This window comes from Scyliorhinus torazame, chromosome 11 (assembly GCF_047496885.1).
Source record: "Scyliorhinus torazame isolate Kashiwa2021f chromosome 11, sScyTor2.1, whole genome shotgun sequence".
Lineage (NCBI taxonomy): Eukaryota > Metazoa > Chordata > Chondrichthyes > Carcharhiniformes > Scyliorhinidae > Scyliorhinus > Scyliorhinus torazame.
This window is the reverse complement of record NC_092717.1, coordinates 26,366,292-26,386,802: the sequence shown is the minus strand read 5'-3', so window position 1 is coordinate 26,386,802 and position 20,511 is coordinate 26,366,292. Positions and strand designations below refer to the sequence as shown.

The 20,511-nt window shown below is 44.0% G+C and overlaps 1 protein-coding gene across 3 annotated transcripts in view; it reads left to right on the top strand.

Annotated features, from left to right (window-relative positions):
• LOC140385184 (arf-GAP with SH3 domain, ANK repeat and PH domain-containing protein 1-like) overlaps positions 1–20,511 on the top strand; it is a 414,311-nt gene that overhangs the window by 236,846 nt on the left and 156,954 nt on the right. For all 3 annotated transcript variants that reach the window (XM_072467067.1, XM_072467065.1, XM_072467066.1), the window contains exons 14-15: positions 16,071–16,158; positions 18,683–18,731. In XM_072467067.1, the coding sequence (XP_072323168.1) occupies positions 16,071–16,158; positions 18,683–18,731 (137 nt within the window). The remainder of the gene's footprint in view (positions 1–16,070; positions 16,159–18,682; positions 18,732–20,511) is intronic.

The window sequence follows — 20,511 nt, the reverse complement described above, 5'->3', positions numbered from 1 at the left end:
GTACTGTTGCTTTTTGCTGCCAGAACGGGCTTGGGATGTTGGAAAATTAGGATGGTAGCTGTAGGAGCAGTAGGGGAAGGTGCCATAATCGGGACAGGACGGAGTCGGGCAAAATTAGGACCGGCACCACACGCCAGCCCAAGCGCAATGCTCTGACCCCCTACTGGCGGCGTGAACAAGTTCCACACGCCAGCGGGAGCAAGTGAATAAATGAAAATTGGTCGTATTGAGTTATTTGTATCTATTTAGAGGGCCCGCCGCCCTAAGCTCCACCTTTCCATGATTCTCCGGTGTCCATGGCTGGGAATCACATGGGCATGGATCACTTGTCACTACAGTCATGGCCCTGGTGTGATGGACATCGCGGTGGGCCAAGGAGGAAACCGTACACCGCATAGGGAGACCCCTCCAGAGGGACCCCTTGACGACATGGGAACCCCTGACTAAGGCCCCCAACCCCCCAGAAAAGAGACCCCTGCCTGGAAGGTAGAGAGCAGTCCAGACAGGGGCTCTTGGAAACACTTATAGCTGTAATACCTACCTTACAGCTCCACATGTCCATTCCTCGGAGGCCCCCATTACAGTGGTCCCTGTGGGACGGGGGGGGGGGGGGGGGCACCCAGGCAACTGAGGGGTGGACCTGCCGTGCGGTGGGGGGATCGGGGCCGATTTACGGGGTGGGGGGGCCACGGCAGGAAGCGTGATGGGCGGCTGCGGGACCTTACTATCATGTTGTCTGCTCAAGATGGCGGCCCAATAGCAGGATTCCCTGGGAATCTCTCATGTTCCACGTCCATGCATAAATTTCCATGGCGTGGAAAACTGAATTGCATCCCACTTTACGACCTCAAGAGGATCATAAAACTGGTGCAATTCAGCTCCATTGGGAGAATATCGTCTCCCAAACGGAGAATCCAGCCCAATGTCTCTAATTATCTACTCTCAAGAAGTCATAACAAAACCCCTTTAGGCCTCTCCATTTAAACATAAGCATGGTTTGAAATAACTGATCTCACATTTCCAACACCTTAATTATATCTTATGCAGCCGCAGTATCTGTTTTTCTTTTAAACCAGGATTTAAAAAAAAATATTATTGCAGAACACAGACACACCCTAATCCAGGCATTTAAAATCATTTCTGCATGAGGTTGATATTATGCAAAATGTATACCAATTTCTTACATTCATCAGGATTTAAACTACATAGGTTGAACAGTGTTATGGAAAGCTGGAATTGCTGCAAGACTATTAGATATTTAAAATATCTAGCCTCGATACATAGATGTAGTGCCTAATTCTTTCTATAATGTAGCGCAGGTATCAAATGTGACAAGCTCCAGCTTTTGTTCTTCCGTATAAACACACACTCTGGCCCAGTTTCATTATTAAAACCTGTATCATTGTCCTATTAATTTGCGATGATGATAAACTGAATGTTAATAGTAATTATCAAACTGTTTAGTGCTATATTTTGTATTCAGCTGTTTTGAATAATTAGGAGGCAGTATGCTGTGACTGCATGGGAGTGTGGGGGGGTTATCTCTGTAACATTACTGTTTCTTGAGGAGAAATGTGTCTGCTTCCAGTGCTACTATATTTACTGAATTGATATAAGGTTTCTCAGGGCACATTGAAGAAATGGATAATAAGTAGGTTCTTAAGAGGCTGTAAACACAAGTTACAAACCCAGGGCCAGTGCAAGAATATTAGGCACCGTAGAAGAATCTTTAGCTTTGAAAATACAGATTTATTTTGCATGAAAAAGGAGGTTATTATGAATTGTGCATTCTCATTGTTCTACACATTTCACAGAATTATGTACTAGAAGAAATGTACATTTTTTAAAAAAATATATATTTTATTGAATTTTTTTTCCCCTGAGCATCACTTTTCCCGCTTACAAAACAAGCGAAACGATAACAGTAACAAAACAGAAATTTTTTAACTTTTTAATAATAATAATAATAATATACAAGTAACAAAACCTCGTACTTTATTGACCTATACTCAACTGAGCCTCCTCCCCCCCCCTCCCCCCTGGGTTGCTGCTGCTGGTCATCCGTCTTCCCTCTAACGTTCCCCTAGGTAGTCGAGAAATGGCTGCCACCGCCTGGTGAACCCTTGAGCCGATCCTCTCAGGGCAAACTTTATCTGCTCCAGTTTAATAAACCCCGCCATATCGTTTACCCAGGCCTCCAGTCCGGGGGGTTTCGCCTCCTTCCACATGAGTAGGATCCTGCGCCGGGCTACGAGGGACTCAAAGGCCACGACATCGGCCTCTTTCGCCTCCTGCACTCCCGGCTCTTCCGCAACTCCAAATAGAGTTATCCCCCAGCCTGGTTCGACCCGGGCCTTCACCACCTGCAAAATCACTCCCGTCACTCCCTTCCAATTCCCTTCCAGTGCCGGGCACGCCCAAAACATATGTGCGTGGTTTGCCGGGCTCCCGCCACACCTCCCACATTTGTCCTCCACTCCAAAGAACCTGCTCAATCTTGCCCCCGTTATGTGTGCTCTATGTAGCACCTTAAATTGAATCAGGCTAAGCCTGGCGCATGAGGAAGAGGAATTTACCCTGCTTAGGGCATCAGCCCACATACCCTCCTCTATATCCTCCCCTAATTCTTCTTCCCACTTTCTTTTTAGTTCGCCCACCGACTCCTCCCCCTCTTCCCTCATCTCACTATAAATCTCTTGACACCTTGCCCTCTCCGACCCACACGCCTGAAAGCACCCTGTCCTGTATCCCCTGTGTCGGGAGCCGCGGAAATTCCCTCACCTGTTGTCTAGTAAACGCCCTCACCTGCATATATCTCAAGAAATTCCCCCGGGGTAACTTATACTTTTCCTCCAGTGCTCCCAAGCTCGCAAAAGTCCCATCTATGAATAAATCTCCCACCTTCCTAATTCCCAACTGGTACCAGCTTTGAAATCCTCCATCCATTCTTCCTGGGGCGAACCTATGGTTGTTCCTGATAGGGGACCCCACCAGGGCTCCCCGCACCCCTCTCTGTCGCCTCCACTGTCCCCATATGTTCAGTGTTGCCGCCACCACCGGGTTCGTGGTGTACTTTTTCGGTGAGAACGGTAGCGGCGCCGTCACCAGCGCCTCTAGACTCGTCCCTTTACAGGACCTTCTCTCCAGCCTTTTCCACGCCGCTCCCTCACCCTCCATCATCCATCTACGTATCATTGCCACATTGGCGGCCCAATAATAATCTCCCAAGTTCGGTAGTGCCAGTCCTCCTCTGTCCCTACTGCGCTGAAGGAAACCCCTCCTTACTCTCGGAACTTTCCCTGCCCCCACAAAGCTCGTAATGCTCCTATCTATTTTATTAAAAAAGGTCCTGGTGATTAAAATAGGGAGACATTGAAATACAAACAAGAACCTCGGGAGGACCATCATCTTAATTGCTTGCACCCTGCCCGCCAGCGATAAAGGCTGCATGTCCCACCTCTTAAAGTCCTCCTCCATTTGTTCTACCAGCCGTGTCAGATTAAGTCTGTGCAAGGTTCCCCAGCTCCTAGCGATCTGAATCCCCAAGTATCGGAAGTTTCTTTCCACTTTCCTTAGTGGTAAGCCTTCTATCTCTCTACTCTGGTCCCCTGGATGTATCACAAATAATTCACTCTTCCCCATGTTTAACCTATACCCCGAAAATTCCCCGAACCTCCTCAAGATTCGCATAACCTCTATCATCCCCCCCGCTGGGTCCGACACGTATAGCAATAGGTCATCCGCGTATAACGAGACTCCGTGTTCTTCTCCCCCTCTAGTCACCCCTCTCCATTTCCTGGAGTCTCTCAGCGCCATGGCCAGAGGTTCAATTGCCAGAGCAAACAACAATGGAGACAGCGGGCATCCCTGCCTTGTTCCCCTATATAATCGGAAATACTCCGATCTATGTCGACCTGTAACTACGCTTGCCGTCGGTGCCCCATAAAGTAGTCTAACCCAGCGAATAAATCCGTTCCCAAACCCAAACCTCCTTAACACTTCCCATAAATACTCCCACTCCACCCTATCAAATGCCTTCTCTGCGTCCATTGCCGCCACTATCTCTGCCTCCCCCTCCACTGAGGGCATCATTATCACCCCTAATAGCCGTTGCACGTTAACATTCAATTGCCTCCCTTTTACGAACCCTGTCTGGTCTTCGTGCACCACCCCTGGGACACAGTCCTCTATCCTCGATGCCAGCACCTTTGCTAGCAGTTTGGCGTCCACGTTCAATAGTCAAATAGGTCTATAGGACCCACACTGCATCGGATCTTTGTCCCTCTTCAAAATTAGCGATATCGTCGCCTCCGACATTGTCGGGGGTAGTGTCCCCCCTTCCCTGGCCTCATTGAACGTCCTCGCCAACAACGGGGCCAACAAGTCCACATATTTTCTGTAGAATTCCACCGGGAACCCGTCCGGCCCCGGGGCTTTCCCTGCTTGCATGCTTCCCAGTCCCTTAATAACCTCGTCCACCTCAATCGGCGCCCCCAGGCCTGCCACCGCCTGCTCCTCCACTTTCGGGAACCTCAACTGGTCCAGGAACTGCCGCATCCCCTCCTCTCCCTCTGGGGGCTGAGACCTATACAGTTCTTCATAAAAGGTCTTAAACACCTCATTTATCTTTCCTGCCCTTCGCACAGTGTCTCCCCTTTCATCCCTAATTCCTCCTATCTCCCTCGCTGCTGCCCTCTTTCGCAGTTGGTGCGCCAACAGGCGACTAGCCTTTTCCCCATATTCATACCTCCTCCCCTGTGCCTTCCTCCACAGTACCTCCGCCTTTCTGGTGGTCAGAAGGTCAAACTCGGTCTGGAGTCGTCTCCTCTCCCTGTACAGCTCCTCCTCCGGGGTCTCTGCAAATTCCCTGTCCACCCTTAAAATCTCCCCCAGTAATCTATCCCTTTCCTTGGCCTCGGTTTTCCTTTTGTGGGCCCCAATAGAAATCAGCTCTCCTCTGACCACCGCTTTTAGTGCTTCCCAGACCACTCCCACAGGGACCTCGCCGTCGTCATTGACCTCCAGGTATCTCTCGATACACCCCCTCACTCTTGCACACACTCCCTCATCCGCCATCAGTCCCACATCTAATCGCCAGAGTGTTCTCTGCTCCCTGTCCTCTCCTACTTCCAGGTCCACCCAATGTGGGGCATGATCCGAAACCGCTATGGCTGAGTATTCAGCTTCTTCCACCCTAGAGATCAACGACCTTCCTAAAACAAAAAAATCTATCCGGGAGTACACTTTATGGACGTGGGAGAAGAAGGAATACTCCCTAGCCCTGGGTCTAAGAAATCGCCATGGATCCACTCCCCCCATTTGGTCCATAAACCCCTTAAGTACCTTGGCCGCTGCCGGCCTTCTTCCAGTCCTTGAGCTGGATCTATCTAGCCCCGGGTCCAGCACCGTATTGAAGTCCCCTCCTAAAATCAAATTTCCTGCCTCCAGGTCCGGAATACGCCCCAGCATCCGTCTCATGAACCCCGCATCGTCCCAATTTGGGGCATACACATTAACCAACACGACCTCCATTCCCTCCAGCCTACCACTCGCCATTACATATCTACCTCCACTATCTGCTACGATGTTCTTTGCTTCAAATGCTACCCATTTCCCCACCAAAATGGCCACCCCTCTGTTCTTTGCGTCCAGTCCTGAGTGGAACACCTGTCCCACCCATCCTTTCCTTAGCCTAACTTGGTCCGCCACCTTTAGGTGCGTCTCTTGGAGCATAACCACGTCTGCCCTTAGTCCTTTCAAATGCGCGAGCGCTCGGGCCCTTTTTATCGGTCCATTCAGGCCTCTCACGTTCCACGTGATCAGCCTCACTGGGGGGCTACCTGCTCCCCTCCCGTGTCGACTAGCCATTACCTTCTCTAGGCCAGTCCCATATCCCGCCTCCGCGCTCCCGCTCGCTCCCCCAGCGTCGCATTCCGCCCCCGACCACCCTCTCTTTAGCCATTTCCTTTTGGATTTCCGCAGCAGCAACCCAGTTGTCGTCTCCCCCCCCCCCCCCCCCCGCTAGATCCCTATCTAGCTTGATTGCTCCCCCCATATCACTTCCGTAAGTCAGCTGACTTCAACTGACCCCGGCTACTCCTGCTCGCTCCTCGGCCCCCCCGGTGTGAGGGAACTCCCATCCGCCTTGTGCCTGTTTTCCCGCCTTATTCTTTCTGGCGCGGGAACATCCCTTTACCTGACCCGCCTCTTATGGCGCAGCTCCCTTTCCCCTCCCCCTCTCCTTCCCCATTCTCTGACTATGTCCCGCCTCTCCCCCCTCACCGGCGCCCACATTTCCCCAGTGTCCCCCCCCCTTCCCTGTTTACTTCTTGATTTACTTTCACCATCCCATTAACAAAAACAATAATAACAACAATAACAGTTCCCTGCAGCATCAGTCCCTCAGTTCCGGTCCAGTTTCTCTTCATTGATGAAGGACCATGCTTTCTCCGCCGTCTCAAAATAATAGTGTCTCTCCTGATGCGTGACCCATAGTCCTGCCGGCTGCAGCATCCCAAACTTCACCTTCCTTTTGTGCAAAACCTCTTTGGCTCGGTTGAAGCTCGCCATCCTTCTCGCCACCTCCGCACTCCAATCCTGGTAGATCCTTACCACCGCATTCTCCCATCTGCTACTCCGCACCTTTTTAGCCCATCTCAGGACCTCTTCTCTGTCCTTAAGGCGGTAGAATCGCACGATTATCGCCCTCGGTGGTTCTCCCGCTTTTGGTCTTCTCGCCGGGATCCGATTTGCCCACTCCACCTCCATGGGGCCCGCAGGGGCCTCAGCGCCCATCAGTGAGCTCAGCATCTTACTTGCGTACGCTCCACAGTCCACTCCTTCCACACCCTCTGGGAGACCTAGTATCCTAAGGTTCTTCCTTTGCGCTCCATTTTCAAGGGCCTCAATCCTATCAGCACACTTTTTATGAAGTGCCTCGTGCGTCTGAGTCTTGACCGCCAGGCCCAGGACCTCGTCCTCAATACCTGATACCTTCTGCTCCAACACGCAAAGTTCAGTCTCCTGGGTCTTTAAAGTCTCCTTAAGCCCCTCAATTGCCTGTAACAACGGGGTCATTACCTCCTTCTTCAGCAGGTCCACGCACCGTCTCACCACCTCGTCCTGCTCAGGCCCCCATGTCACCTATGGTCTCTCCGCCGCCATTTTGTTCCACTCCCTCTGACCTTCTGGCTGCAGATTCTTCGGGCTGCAGCCGCCGCCGCCGGTTTTTCCCTCCATCGTTCGTGGGGGACTCCCTTCCCTCGCGCCTCGCACCGGGTTTTACGGCCGTCCAAGTCCCCGTTGGGGCTCTTAAAAGAGCCCGAAGTTCCGTCGGAACTGGAGCCGCCGAAACGTGCGGCTAGCTCATCCCTGCCGCAACCGGAAGTCCGAAATGTACATTTTAATGGACATATAGCTCACAATATAATATTTTAATGCTATTTTGAAGCCCGAGTGACCTGTTCAGCATGCCCATTCATGACCCTTAAATGTCTAATAATAATTTTGTTACTCTGTTATTAGTTACATTTATTTGTCTTTTTATGAAATAAATTGTACATCAACCAAATGGAAACAAGCTTGGCAGCCTGTGTTATTCAATGATACACTCATATATTTGTGATAATTGTACTATAGAATCCAGAGTTTAAAATTTTCAAATTAATGCACTGGGTTCACAAAGAGCGTGAAATATTCAACTGCACAGTTTGTATTTTCAATGTTCCCACACTCAGTGATAGGGAGTTCAACAAAAAGCAGGAAACAACTATCCAGAGATCACTTTGTTTTGTTCATTCTTGGCATTTGGGTGGCAGCAATTATTGTCCATCCTTAATTGCACTTGAGAAACTGTCACTTGACTTAATCTTTAGCAGTGATCTCAAAATAATTTTGCATCTTGTGTGGGGCAACATCTGATCAACAGCCAAGTCTTAATTGAAAAAGCAGCTACATCAAGGATGAGGCTTTTCACCAGAGTCCTGGTTAAATAATAATAATAATCGCTTATTGTCACAAGTAGGCTTCAATGAAGTTACTGTGAAAAGCCCCTAGTCGCCACATTCCGGCGCCTGTTCGGGGAAGCTGGAACCGGAATTGAACCCACGCTGCTGGTCTTGTTCTGCATTACAAGCCAGCTGTCTTAGCCCACTGTGCTAAACCAGCCCCCTAAAGATGCCTTCTATTAATTACTGTGCAGGTAAACTGCTATTGCAATCAATGCTACCCACGAATACATGAAATGAAATGAAATGAAAATCGTTTATTGTCACAAGTAGGCTTCAAATGAAGTTACTGTGAAAAGCCCCTAGTCGCCTCATTCCGGCGCCTGTTCGGGGAGGCTGGTACATGCCTGAACCTGAAGACGTTATGTTTATGTAGACTGTCATTAATATATATTGTAAATAATTATGGCCTCGCACTGATCCCAATGTCACGCTACTAGTTGCAGGTTGCCACTAAAAATGCCCCTCTTAACCCAACTACCTCTCTTATATCAGTTAACCAATCCTCTATCCATGCTAATATACTACTACCAATACTTATCTTATTAAGTAGCTTTTTGTGTAGTACCTTATCAAAGGCCTTTTGCGAATCAGGTATATTACATCTACTGGTTCCCTATTATCTATCCTGTTCGTTACCACCTCAAAAAATTCTGGGAAATTTCTCAGGCATGAGTTCCCCTTCTTGAAGCTATGCTGGCTCTGCTTGATTATATTATATATTTCTAAATGCTCTGTTATTACATCCTTTATAATAAACTCAACATTTCAGTAAATCATCTCATCTGAATGAGAAGAAGCTTTAAAATTATCCCATAACATGAGGCCCATAAATATGCCAAAAAGCATAATTACTAAATAACCTGGAAATCAACCGCAGAGCATTTTTTGCTAAATTTACTATTGTCACAGCATAACTGCATTTATTTAAACCAACAGCAATGTGACATATGAAATGTATCATGTTATGTGAAATTTAGCTTAGACTTAATTGATAAATTCAAAAGGGATGCCAGTTACTTATCATTGCGGATCTGCCAATTGATGAACAATAACTCCGCCTAGATGTCATCTTGACTGTAACTAAGCGGATCAAGTAGCTGTAAAAGCCAATATATTGAATACTTAAGTTGGAGCTTTAATCATAGGATATCTTCGGCATCCTAGACTACAATTTGTTGGTCAATATTTGGGTAACCTTGCTGTATATATAGTTTTTCACTGCTTCTCTCGGCAGCATCCACACATCCCCCCCCCCCCACCCCCACCCACCCTAAACTCTACCTTCAGGTTCTGATCATAAAATTGATCAAGTCACAAAATCTGTTCTCTAGCTACTGATTCCATTCCTCAGCTTGTTTACGACCATGCTGTCCGATTTGAATTTGAGCTGAACTTCCTATATAATGAGGCTGCATCCTTCCATCTCTAACATTCTGTGTCCATCCCTGCCTCAGTTTATCCCTTGTTGAAACCCTCACCCATGTGTTTGTTACTTCTAGATTTGACAATTTTGATGCTCCCTAGCTGACCTTCCATTGTAAACACCTTACAAATCTCATTCAGTTTCTTATTGTGCACATGTACATTTCCATTCTTTTGATTCAGTGGCATCTGAAAAGCCTCAAAACGCATTGGAACTTATGTTGACTTTTTCAAGCTACTTAATATGTTTAGTAAAATTAATTTACTTTTGAAATAGGGGAAGACTGTTTAATAAATTTGAAAACAATGCCATTGAACTAATTGTTGAAATATACAAGGAGCTTTACGTATTATTCCCTGGCCCTAAATTATATTTCCTCTCAAGCAGGCTACGTGTGGAAGTGTGAGCAGCATCAGCAATTCTCCCAGAGTATCCCAAAGCTCAACCAAAACTCTGTTACCCACATTCTAACTTGTGGCAAGCCTATTCACCCATCTCTGACTAATCTATTTTGACTCCTAGTTAAGCAGTGGCTCAATTTTAAAATTTTCATCATTTTTGCAAGTCTTTCCCACTCTATCTTTGCAACCTTGTCCTGCCCGGCATCCTTCCAGGATCTGTGCTCCCATCGAACCCTGGCCTCTTGTGTGTCCCCAATTCTTATTGCCTTCAACAGCCACAGCTATAGGCATTGGAATTGCCTTTCTAAACCTTCATGCCTCTCAACCACTGTCCTTTCAAACATTCCTTAAAACCTGCTACATTAATCAAGCTTTGGCCCTCTGTCCTAATATCTTATATATGGCTTGATTTTGTGTGCTAGTACCCCAGTGAAGCACTTCTGGAAATTCTACTAAATTAAAGGTGCTATGTAAATGGAAGCTATTAATGGGGGTCCCCAATTTGGTCATGGCAACAAAGAGAATAATTGGGGACTGAATCATTGCTTCCTTGGGCTACCAGTTTATGAAATTATCCCACATCCTATAATTCAGGCAGAACACACTCATTCCAAGGCTTGCAGTTGAACTGTTTTCCTTGGCGAAAAGAAGGTTGAGAGGAAACCTGATACAGGTGTTCAAGGTCCTAAAGGATACAGACAGGGCAAATTGTGAGAAACTGTTCCCACTCGAGAGCATTAAGACCTGGAAGGCACAGATTCAAAATAATTGACAAAAGGAGGAAAAGTGATTTGAGGAAGATTTTTTAAATCCATCGGGTGGTTGGAGTCTGGAACCAACTTCCTTTCTGACTGTGTGGTGGAGGGAGATTCAATCGAGGTATTCAGAAGAGATTTTGATTGTTGTTTGAAAGGAGAGAATGTGCAGGGTTGCAGGGGCAAGACTTTATAGAATGCTCTGCCAGAGAATCTGTGCAGACTTGATGGGCCAAATGGCCTCCTGCACTGCAAAAGTTCTGTTAAGCTGAAATGCAAGGGGAAAATCTCTTGCCTGATGTAATTAGTGAACTTATTTGCAAAGACAAATTTAAGCAAAACTCTGGTGTTACAAAATCCTACCGATGAGCAAACATTAAGGGATAAAGATTTGTTTGGGCCCATTTGTGGATAGGCTGTGACGTGAAGTTCAATAGCAGTTGGCTTTGGGCCACTCTGGGAGAGATGCTGACGTTGCTCACATTTCCACAGGCAGTTTGCCTGAGAGGAAATATAATTTAGGGTCAGGAAATAATATGTGAAGTTCCTAGTATGTTTCAACAATTACGTCAATGTTATTTTTTTTTATTTATTAAACAGTCTTTCTTTATTTCAAAAGTGAATTTAATTTTACTGAACGTATTAAATAGCTTAAAATAGTCGATGCAAGTTCCATAGTGTTTTGAGGCTTTTCAGATAACACTGAGTCAATAGGACAGAGATGTACATGTATATAAGCAGGGAAAAAAAGCTGATTTCAAGTTTATTGAGGATGTGTAAGTTTCAAATATTTCTTGTATACTCGCCAGTATATTCAAAGTATGAACATCATGCCCATTTCTTATCTAGCCAGATTGGTACCATAATTGAGGTGGGGAGTGTTAACAAGTGAGAACATAAATTACACATCAGCCATTCAAGTTAGGAAAAAGTTGCCAGCTGAAGAGGAAATTTGATTTTGTTTTAAAAACATAATCTTTTGGGAGCCAGCATTATCTCCAGGATATTAAGTTATGGGACTTGAGCACAATGATTGGCAAAGCATCATTAGAACGAGTACTCTGAAATATAGCATCTTGTCACGATTCTAAATATTTCTGCAGTGTTTAATCACTGTCTTTCCTTGCTACCCCTGACCTGTCAGTACGTACACAACCTTTTCCTTAATTGTTCTAATCTCATGAGATATAACTTGCTCTTTAGATATGTGTTTATGTCAAGTCTTTTTATTTATAGAGAAAACATTTAAATCCTATACAACAGACATTTCCAAGTAGCAGAAATGAAGCTGACTTGCATTTGTAATGTTGGTAAAAGCAGAGGAAATAGGTTCCCCCAGCTGTCTCGAATCCAATATTGATTTCCACATAGTTTTTTTAAACAGGTAGATTTGTGAAGTTCCTGTTCAGCACAACAGAGCTTAGATTTTCCCGTCCTCAATTAGGACGAAAAATAAATTGCCGCCCTGCAATGCAGGTGGAAGTTCCACCTCTTTTTCCAGTGGTAGTTATTTTCTTCAGCATTGGAAAGAGGGTGGACCTTGGAATAGAAGCACAACCTATAATGTAACTTTGCGGGATCAGGGTGGGACTAGGGAACTCTCAGTGATTGTGCCTAGTGAGGAAGACATGAATAGAAGTGAGTCAGGCAGGGAAGTTTGGTTGAAGGTGAAAGGAAAACATTCAGGTGGCGGAAACAGTTCACTGCGTGGACTGAGAAGTTTTGGGAGCTCATTAAGGAAGAGGGTGAACAGGTGGGGTGGGATCCTTACAGTCTTGGGGGCTGGTTATTGACTGGGCATTAGGTCAGTCCGCAAGGCTTGGACATCACCTGAACAAGAAGAACGGTGGATCTGTAATAAGTACGGCACCATCACAAATAGACCATCAAAAAAGAAAGTGCAGCGGTAACGTGCACAACAAATAAGCGATGCTGGGCTACTTGGACTGAGCGGTGTCGTTTTATATCTTTCAACAATGTTTTAATTTTGACTTCCCAACCAGGCACACTGTTGGCTGAGGTATGTGTTTTATCCTGCCTACTGTGCCTCTGTTCCTGCACCCAGACTACTTAATTGAACAGCAGCCCTGCCCTTTATCTAATTTTCATCGACCAGGAGTAAATTGCTGCCTGTACTGGATTGTGACCGAGGTGGGTTTGTGACCTAGAATTGAGCCTGCCTCCTGTTACCTTCTGGCCCCATGTATTTTTTTTTAAAAAGTACTTCTAACTAATGTGTTAAAATGTGCAGTTCTGCAATTTTTTCCCCTAATACCTGCTTGATTGGACACATTTGCTGCTGGATTATGCACATTCACCCTTCCTCTGATAATCTGTACAAAACAAGGTGGCTGTTCTTTTAAGAATGTAAACAAATAAGTGGATGAGCACTTCCTGCCAAAATGTTTTTTATCTTCCCTTTAATATTTTAATTGCCCCAGTATGTAGACATTTTGTTATTTTCTAATATATATAACATTTTCAAGCTTTGTGAAAAGTGTTTAGCAGGGTTGCTGTCATTTCATTGCAAACTGTATTGAGAAGCAATTTCACATACCTTACATAGAAACAGGCAATAGGAGCAGGAGGAGGCCGTTTGGCCCTTTGAGCCTGCTCCATCATTCATTACGATCATGGCTGATCATCCAACTCAATAGCTTAATCCCACCTCCACCCCCCCGACCCCAAATATCCATTGATTCCCTTTGCCCCAAATGCTACATCTAACTCGTCTTCAAAACATACAATGTTTTCGCCTCAGCTGCATTCCGTGGTAACAAATTCCGCAGGCTGACCACTCTGGTAAAGAAATTTCTCATCATCTCTGCCCTAAATGGTCGACCCTGTATCCCCAGACCCCTGGTTCTGGACATCCCCACCATCGGGAATTTCCTTCCTGCATCTATCCTTTCCAGTCCTGTTAGAATTTTATAGGTTTCTATGTGATCTCCCTTAATTCTTCTGAACTCCAGCAGATATAGTCCTAACAGACTCAATCTCTGTTCATACGTCAGTCCCACCATCCCAGGACTCAATCTAGTAAATCTTCTCTGCACTCCCTCTTCTAGCAAGAACATCCTTCCCCAGGTAAGGAGACCAAAACTCCTCACAATATTCCAGGTGTGGCCTCACCAAGGCCCTTTATAATTTCAGCAAGACATCCCTGCTCCTCTACTCGAATCCTCTTGCAATGAAGGCCAACATACCATTTGCCTTCTTTACTGCCTACGGCACCTGCATGCTTACCTTCAACCACTGGTGTACGAGGACACCCAAGTCTCGTTGCACACTCCTAATTTATGGCCATTCAGAGAATTTGCCGTACTGTTTTTGCTACCAAGTGGATAACCTCATATATTTATCCAAATTCTACTGCATTTGCCACTCGTTCAACTTATCCAAATCACACTAAAGCATCTCTGCATCCACTTCACAGCTCACTCTCTCACACAGCTTTGTGTCAGCTGCAAATTTGGAGATGTTGCATTTAGTGCCCTCATCTATATCTTTAATATATATATTGTGAATAGCTGGGGCCCCAGCACTGATCCCTGCGATACCCCACTAGTCACTGCCTACCACTTGGTAAAATACCCGTTTATTTCTACTTTTGTTTCCTGTCTGCCAACCAGTTTTCTATTCATCTCACCACACTACCCCTAGTTTCATGCGCTTAACATGCTATCTCTTATGTGGGATTTCGTTGAAAATCTTCGGCAAGTCCAAATAAACCACATTTACTGGCTCCCCTTCATCAACTCTACCACTTGCATTCTCAAAGAATATGTAATTGTCAAGCATGATTTCCCTTTCACAAATCCATGCTGACTCTGTCTGATCCTGCCCCTGTTTTCCAAGTGTTCTGCTATAAAATCTTTGATAATGTATTCCTGAATTTTCTGCACTACCAATGTCAGGCTTATTGGTCTATAATTGCCTGTTTTCTCTCTACCTCCCCTTTTTAAATAGTGGGGTTACATCAGCTACCCAACCCTCCAACGTATAAGAATTGATCCAGAGTCTCTAGAATCTTGGAAGAAGTGCTCTGGGATGTGGATTATCAGGTTCTGGGGATTTATCGGCCTTTAATCCCATCAATTTCCCCAATACCATTTCTCTATTAATACATGTGACATTGTTGCAACAAAATTGAGTGCACTTCTGCTGCATCATTTCCCCAAACTCAAACGTATTTTGTTAAATGTATTCCCTCTAAATTACGACCAATATAACAAAGTTTGTATTATTTATGGGTCTCTAAAATTTCCAATATAGATTGAAAATCTAGTTAAGTGATCAAAATAATGATTTTAATATCAAACTTCTTGCCTCAGCTCTCACACCTTGAAGGATTAAACTGAAAAAATTGAATTTGAATGAGGGATATGGAACTCTGCTATTTGAAGTATTTCTCCCACAGTTTCATTTCATAACTTAATTACCAAAACAGGAGCACAGTAAGAAGGCTGACAACACCAGATTAAAGTCCAACAGGTTTGTTTCGAATCACTAGCTTTCGGAGCACTGCTCCTCCCTCAGGTGAGGACGGAGCAGTGCTCACCTGAGGAAGGAGCAATGCTTCGAAAGCTAGTGATTCGAAACAAACCTGTTGGACTTTAATCTGGTGTTGTAAGACCTCTTACTGTGCTCACCCCAGCCCAACACCGGCATCTCCACCTCAAAACAGGAGGACACTCTTGCTAAATTTGAGAGCTAAACTTGTTTTGTTTAATATGGTCCATGTTCCCATGATCGTCTTACATTAAGCATAAGTTATGCAATATGCATGAAGATTGCCAATTGATAATTAGCTGAAGAAATCTCCCTATTAAATTCAAGACAAATTATTGAGATTCATATAACAACAGAAAATGCAGAGAAAACTCAGCAGGTCTGGTGGTATCTGTGGAGATGGAAACGGAGTTAAAATTGCAAGTCCAATATGACTTCTTCAGAACTAGAGAGAGGTAGAAATATGATGTACTTTATGCTTTTGAATAAAGGAGGAAGTGATTTGGTTTTAGTTTATTGCAGTTTATATTCTGGAGGGTGTTAACGGCCCCCTCAGGGTCCAAGCACTGTTGTATCCGATTCCCCTCCTACACCATAGAATATGAACTCCCTCAGTAATTGAGGGGCAGAGCCCCCCCCCCCCCCCCCCCCCCCCCGGATTGGGCGGAGCTTCACAGTATATAAACCATGGCCTGGGTGCAGGTCGGGGAGAGAGTCCCTTCGGGGTAAGGAGTTGTAGTACTTGTGGTTATTGTGTATAGTGTAAATAAACCTTGTTCTTATCCAGCCTCCCATGCGTTCCATGAAGCCTCTTCCTTCGGCTACTTCAGAAAGAAGCTTTAAATAATGGAGTTAACTGAAATGAATACTTTACACAGAAAGTACTCTAGTATTTTTCGCTATCTGTTCACCCTTCCGCCATGTTTATTTATTCTTCTAGTATATTCTAATATGTATTTTGTATTTTTAGACCAACAGACAACCAGCAAGACTGAATCTGCTGACGTGTCAGGTGAAACCAGCTGCCGATGAGAAAAAATGTTTTGACTTGATATCACGTATGTTTCTTTACTGTTTTGGGGTTAGATTCTGTAATTGTGAAATAACTTGATGTTTTGAAATTCCTCATGTTTAAATTAAGAGCATATTTATAGATACTTGTGCAGATTTATATATGTTTAGTCTTATATAATTTGGGTGTTATGCCAGTATCTCTTATAAATATTTATGGCACTACTTGACTTTTAAAGAAACAACAAGTTCACCATCCAGATTCTTTCACAGAAGACAAATAATTGCAAGGAAGTATGATGCCATTCCTTTTTTTTACATGTATTTTCCTATAAAATTGTTTAAACAATATCATTGGAGATACTAACTTCAAGTAGCCAAGTGTATATGAGGAACTTAAATTAGCAGAGACGCAGTTATTGACCCATCATCAATGCATATGTTAAGGTTGCTGCCTTACAGCTAGATCCAATAACATTTCAAAACGTATCTCAATTATGACATTATCACTTATTCGTTGAAATAAAACAAACAAAAAATTCCTTTTTAAAATATATGTTTGAGGTACATAATTTTGTATACTGATTAGGGATAGGGATGCCGATAGTACGTCTCCTTTTAATGGTTACACAGCTGACAAATTTAACCTTTATTTGGAGATTGGTCAATTTATGATTTGAAGATAATGGACGTATGCACAGGAGAGAATATTCCAGATATTCCTAATACCTTATGGGAATATTGTGTGGAAATGCTTTTTTAGGCCACCAGCTAAAATATCTCCAGCTTTAATGATTGCAAGCATTACATTCCATGCTGGGTTGAACAACAGTGTAGGGACAGTAAATTAGTTATGATAAGATAGGGACGGCAAGGTGTTACAGTGGTTAGAGCTCACAGCTCCAGAGACCTTGGTTCAATTCCAGCCGTGGGTGATTGTGTGGATTTTGCACTTTCCCCCCCATGTCTGCATGGGTTTCCTCCCACAGTCCAAAGAAGTGCAGGTTAGGTGGATTTGCCATGCTAAATTGCCCCTTGTCCAAAAGGTTAGGTGGGGTTACGGGGATAGGGTGGAGACATTGTCTTAAGTCGGGTACTGTTTCCAAGTCCGGTGCAGACTCGATGGGCTGAATGGCCTCCTTCTGCACTGTTGGGATTCTGTGATTCTATGATAAGTAGATTGAACACAATGTAAGATGTAAAAATTACTAAATTGAGGATTTCTTCCTGAATTACAGAAGATTATTATGAGCTTTATCCTTTGCCATCCTTTGAATAGCTCCCTTGGTCCTATCCAGACAGCATTTGTCCCCAGGAGGATGTGGCACACCAAGATTGCAATTCTGGGGCCTACTGAACCAAGCATGTAAACAGCAGGGAAGAATAAGGGAGTAGCATCCTATATATTTCTCTTCGCAGCAGGGACTTGGTGTAATGTATTTTGAAAAAAAACAAATTTAATATTTTGGCCTGAACTGGAATTATGTCATTAGTGGTTCAAACCTGGTTTTGTTCACCTGTTGTATATTAAGCAGAGACCGAGATTTGAAGAAGGATGTTAGATCACTGATTATCAATAGTTTTAAAATTCATTGAAAGAAATACAATCGGCACAAAAAATCCAACCCCTTTATTCATTGACTTTGTAGCAATGTACAACCAGAAGTTGAAATTTAATCATGACATGCTATTTAAGTTTGTATTTTTTTGTCGCCAAAATGAAAAGGAGAGGCTACAATGTTGGACATGTGTAAGTTTGAAAGAAGGGTTGATGAGGAAAATCTACAATTAATGATTGGGTGATACCAATAATACATGTCTTCTTCGCCCATTGGAAGAAATGAAGAATGCGCTTCAGGTCAAAATTGAGTACCAAACTGGTGCACAAAGGGACAGCACAGTAGCACAAGTGGTTAGCACTGTTCCTTCACAGCACCAGGGACCTCCGTTCTATTCCCGACTTGCGTCACTGTCTGTATGGAGTCTGCACATTCTCTCCGTGTCTGCGTGGATTTCTTCTGGATGGGTGCTCTGGTTTCCTCCCACAGTCCAAAAATGTGCAGGTTAGGTGGATTGGTCATGCTAAATTGCCCCGTAGTGTCCAAAAGTTAAGTTGGGTTACGGGGATAGGATGGAGGTGTGGGCTTAGTTAGGTGCACTTTCCAAGGGTCGGCGCAGACTCGATGGGCCGATTGGCCTCCTTCTGCACTGTACATTCTATGAAATCTACACCTTTAGCATAAGCACATCAATTTATAAACATAAATTAGTTTGTGAGTTGTTATGGCATAGAATTGAATGGGAAAATAGCCCCAGATAAGCAATAAGATTTAAAAGCCTGAACCACTAAGTGCATCTCTACTCAGTAAATGACCAATATATCATGTTTGCAATCTTCCATGCGCGTTATATTTAAAGAATTAAGAAAACATTGCTTATAATGAGGATTGAGTAATGTTTTAAGAGTTCTGTCCAGCTACCTAATGTTTACTTGATGGCTATTTTCATTATGCCTTTTATCCTAGTTTTGTCATTTCTTCTGACCTTTTTTCCCCTCCACCACAACCATAGACAACAGGACTTATCATTTCCAAGCAGACGATGAACAGGAATGTCTTGTGTAAGTGCTTCTCTGGAAAAAAAAAAATATATATTTTTTAAGATTGTGTTATGGGGAAAATAGAATGATTTGGCCACATGAGGTTAATGTCATTGTAATTGTATTATTGGTATCCATTGTGAAAACTTGGAAGTATTCTGAACCCAGTTTCAAGCAAGTTATTCGCATAGCCTCATTATCTTGTTCAGCCCAAACACCTCTGGAAATATGCTCATCATGGGGGAAAAGGCGTTGTTTACTGCTATAGCTTTTGTCTGTTTGTGTAAGCACTTAGGAATACCTAATTATTTTCATTAAGTTCCAAAATTCTGTTTACAGCAGATTGTGCTCCCACTCCTGCCTATTGCATGATAGTCAACTTTAAACATGCTATATGTATAATATGCAAGCGTAGTTGTCAAACAGATTGAGCTAAACATAATCAGCTGTTGGGCTTAGAATGTTTAATATTCATTATGGCTTCCTCAGCAACTGAGAGAGCCTACCCAGTGAATAAGTGAGTTGTTTAAACTCTGAAATATTATGTTTGTTTCCATTTTGAGCTTTAGCTAATGTTGGCGGAGGTCAATTTTTAAATTGACAGTTGACTTCAGCAATTGGAAAGTGCTGGAAGTGTATTTATGTGGACACTAAATGAGGATCTGAACATATTTTGGGTTTGAATGCGATGTCCACTGTGCGTGAGCGTTGCTGCACTCGTGTGTCAAGGCTCACATATAAATAATGATCACTTAGACAAGGTACCAGAGAGCAACTAATGCCTACGTGTGAAATTGTATCCCAGCAGGGAATCTGTGCCTACAGGGGATGAGGCAAGGAAATGAAGATAGGAAAGCATACATATTGCATTGGAATATAAATTCACTGCGTTGCTAAGTAATTACATGTTTTTTTTGCCTGCAGTCCTCCATGTAGTGTGTTCTTGATAGTTCCATCCAGGTGAAATTACAACTTGAGGAAAGTTACTGCTAGGACAGAGATAACCATAACAGAAGCTAGAATTCAGTTTTCTATCATGAATTTAGCTTGGACCACACAGGAAGATTCAGGTGCCAAATTAGACTGGGACCCCCTTAGTGCCAGAGGTTCCCTTAGTGCCATATTGACTGGGATTCCCTTAGTGCAGAGCTTTGTGTGGAGAGCAATTTGTTAGATGTGTCCAAAAGGTTTTTTTTGAAGCAGTATGTTGATAGTCCAACCAAGGATGGGGCCTTACTGGACCTAGTATTGGAAAATGAGCCCGGCCAGGTGACCAAAGTTTCAGTAGGGGAATATTTTGGGAATAATGATCATAATTCCGTAAGTTTCTGAATTCTCACCGATAAGGACAAGAGTGGCCCTCTAGTGAAGGTGTTAAATTGGGGAATAGCTAACTACAACATAATTCAGCAAGAGCTGGAGTGTGTGGATTGGGAACGGCTGTTTGAGGGTAAATACACATTTGATATGTGGGAGTCTTTTAAAGACCAGTTGATTAGCAGGACAAACTGTCCCTGCGAAAATGAGGGACAGAAATGGCAGGATTAGGGAACCATGGATGACAGAGGAACTTGTGAGACTCGTCAAAAAGAAAAAAAGAAGCATATATAAGGTCTAGGTAACTAAAAACAGCCAAAGCTTTTGAAGAATCTAGGAAAGTAGCTACAAACTAGGGGAGGGCTAAAAGAGGCCAGGAATGTCATTGGCAAGCAGGGTCATGGAAAATCCCAAAAGTCTTTTATACATATATAAGGAGCAAGAGGGAAAGAGTAGGCCCACTCGAGGTCAAAGGGGGGATGTT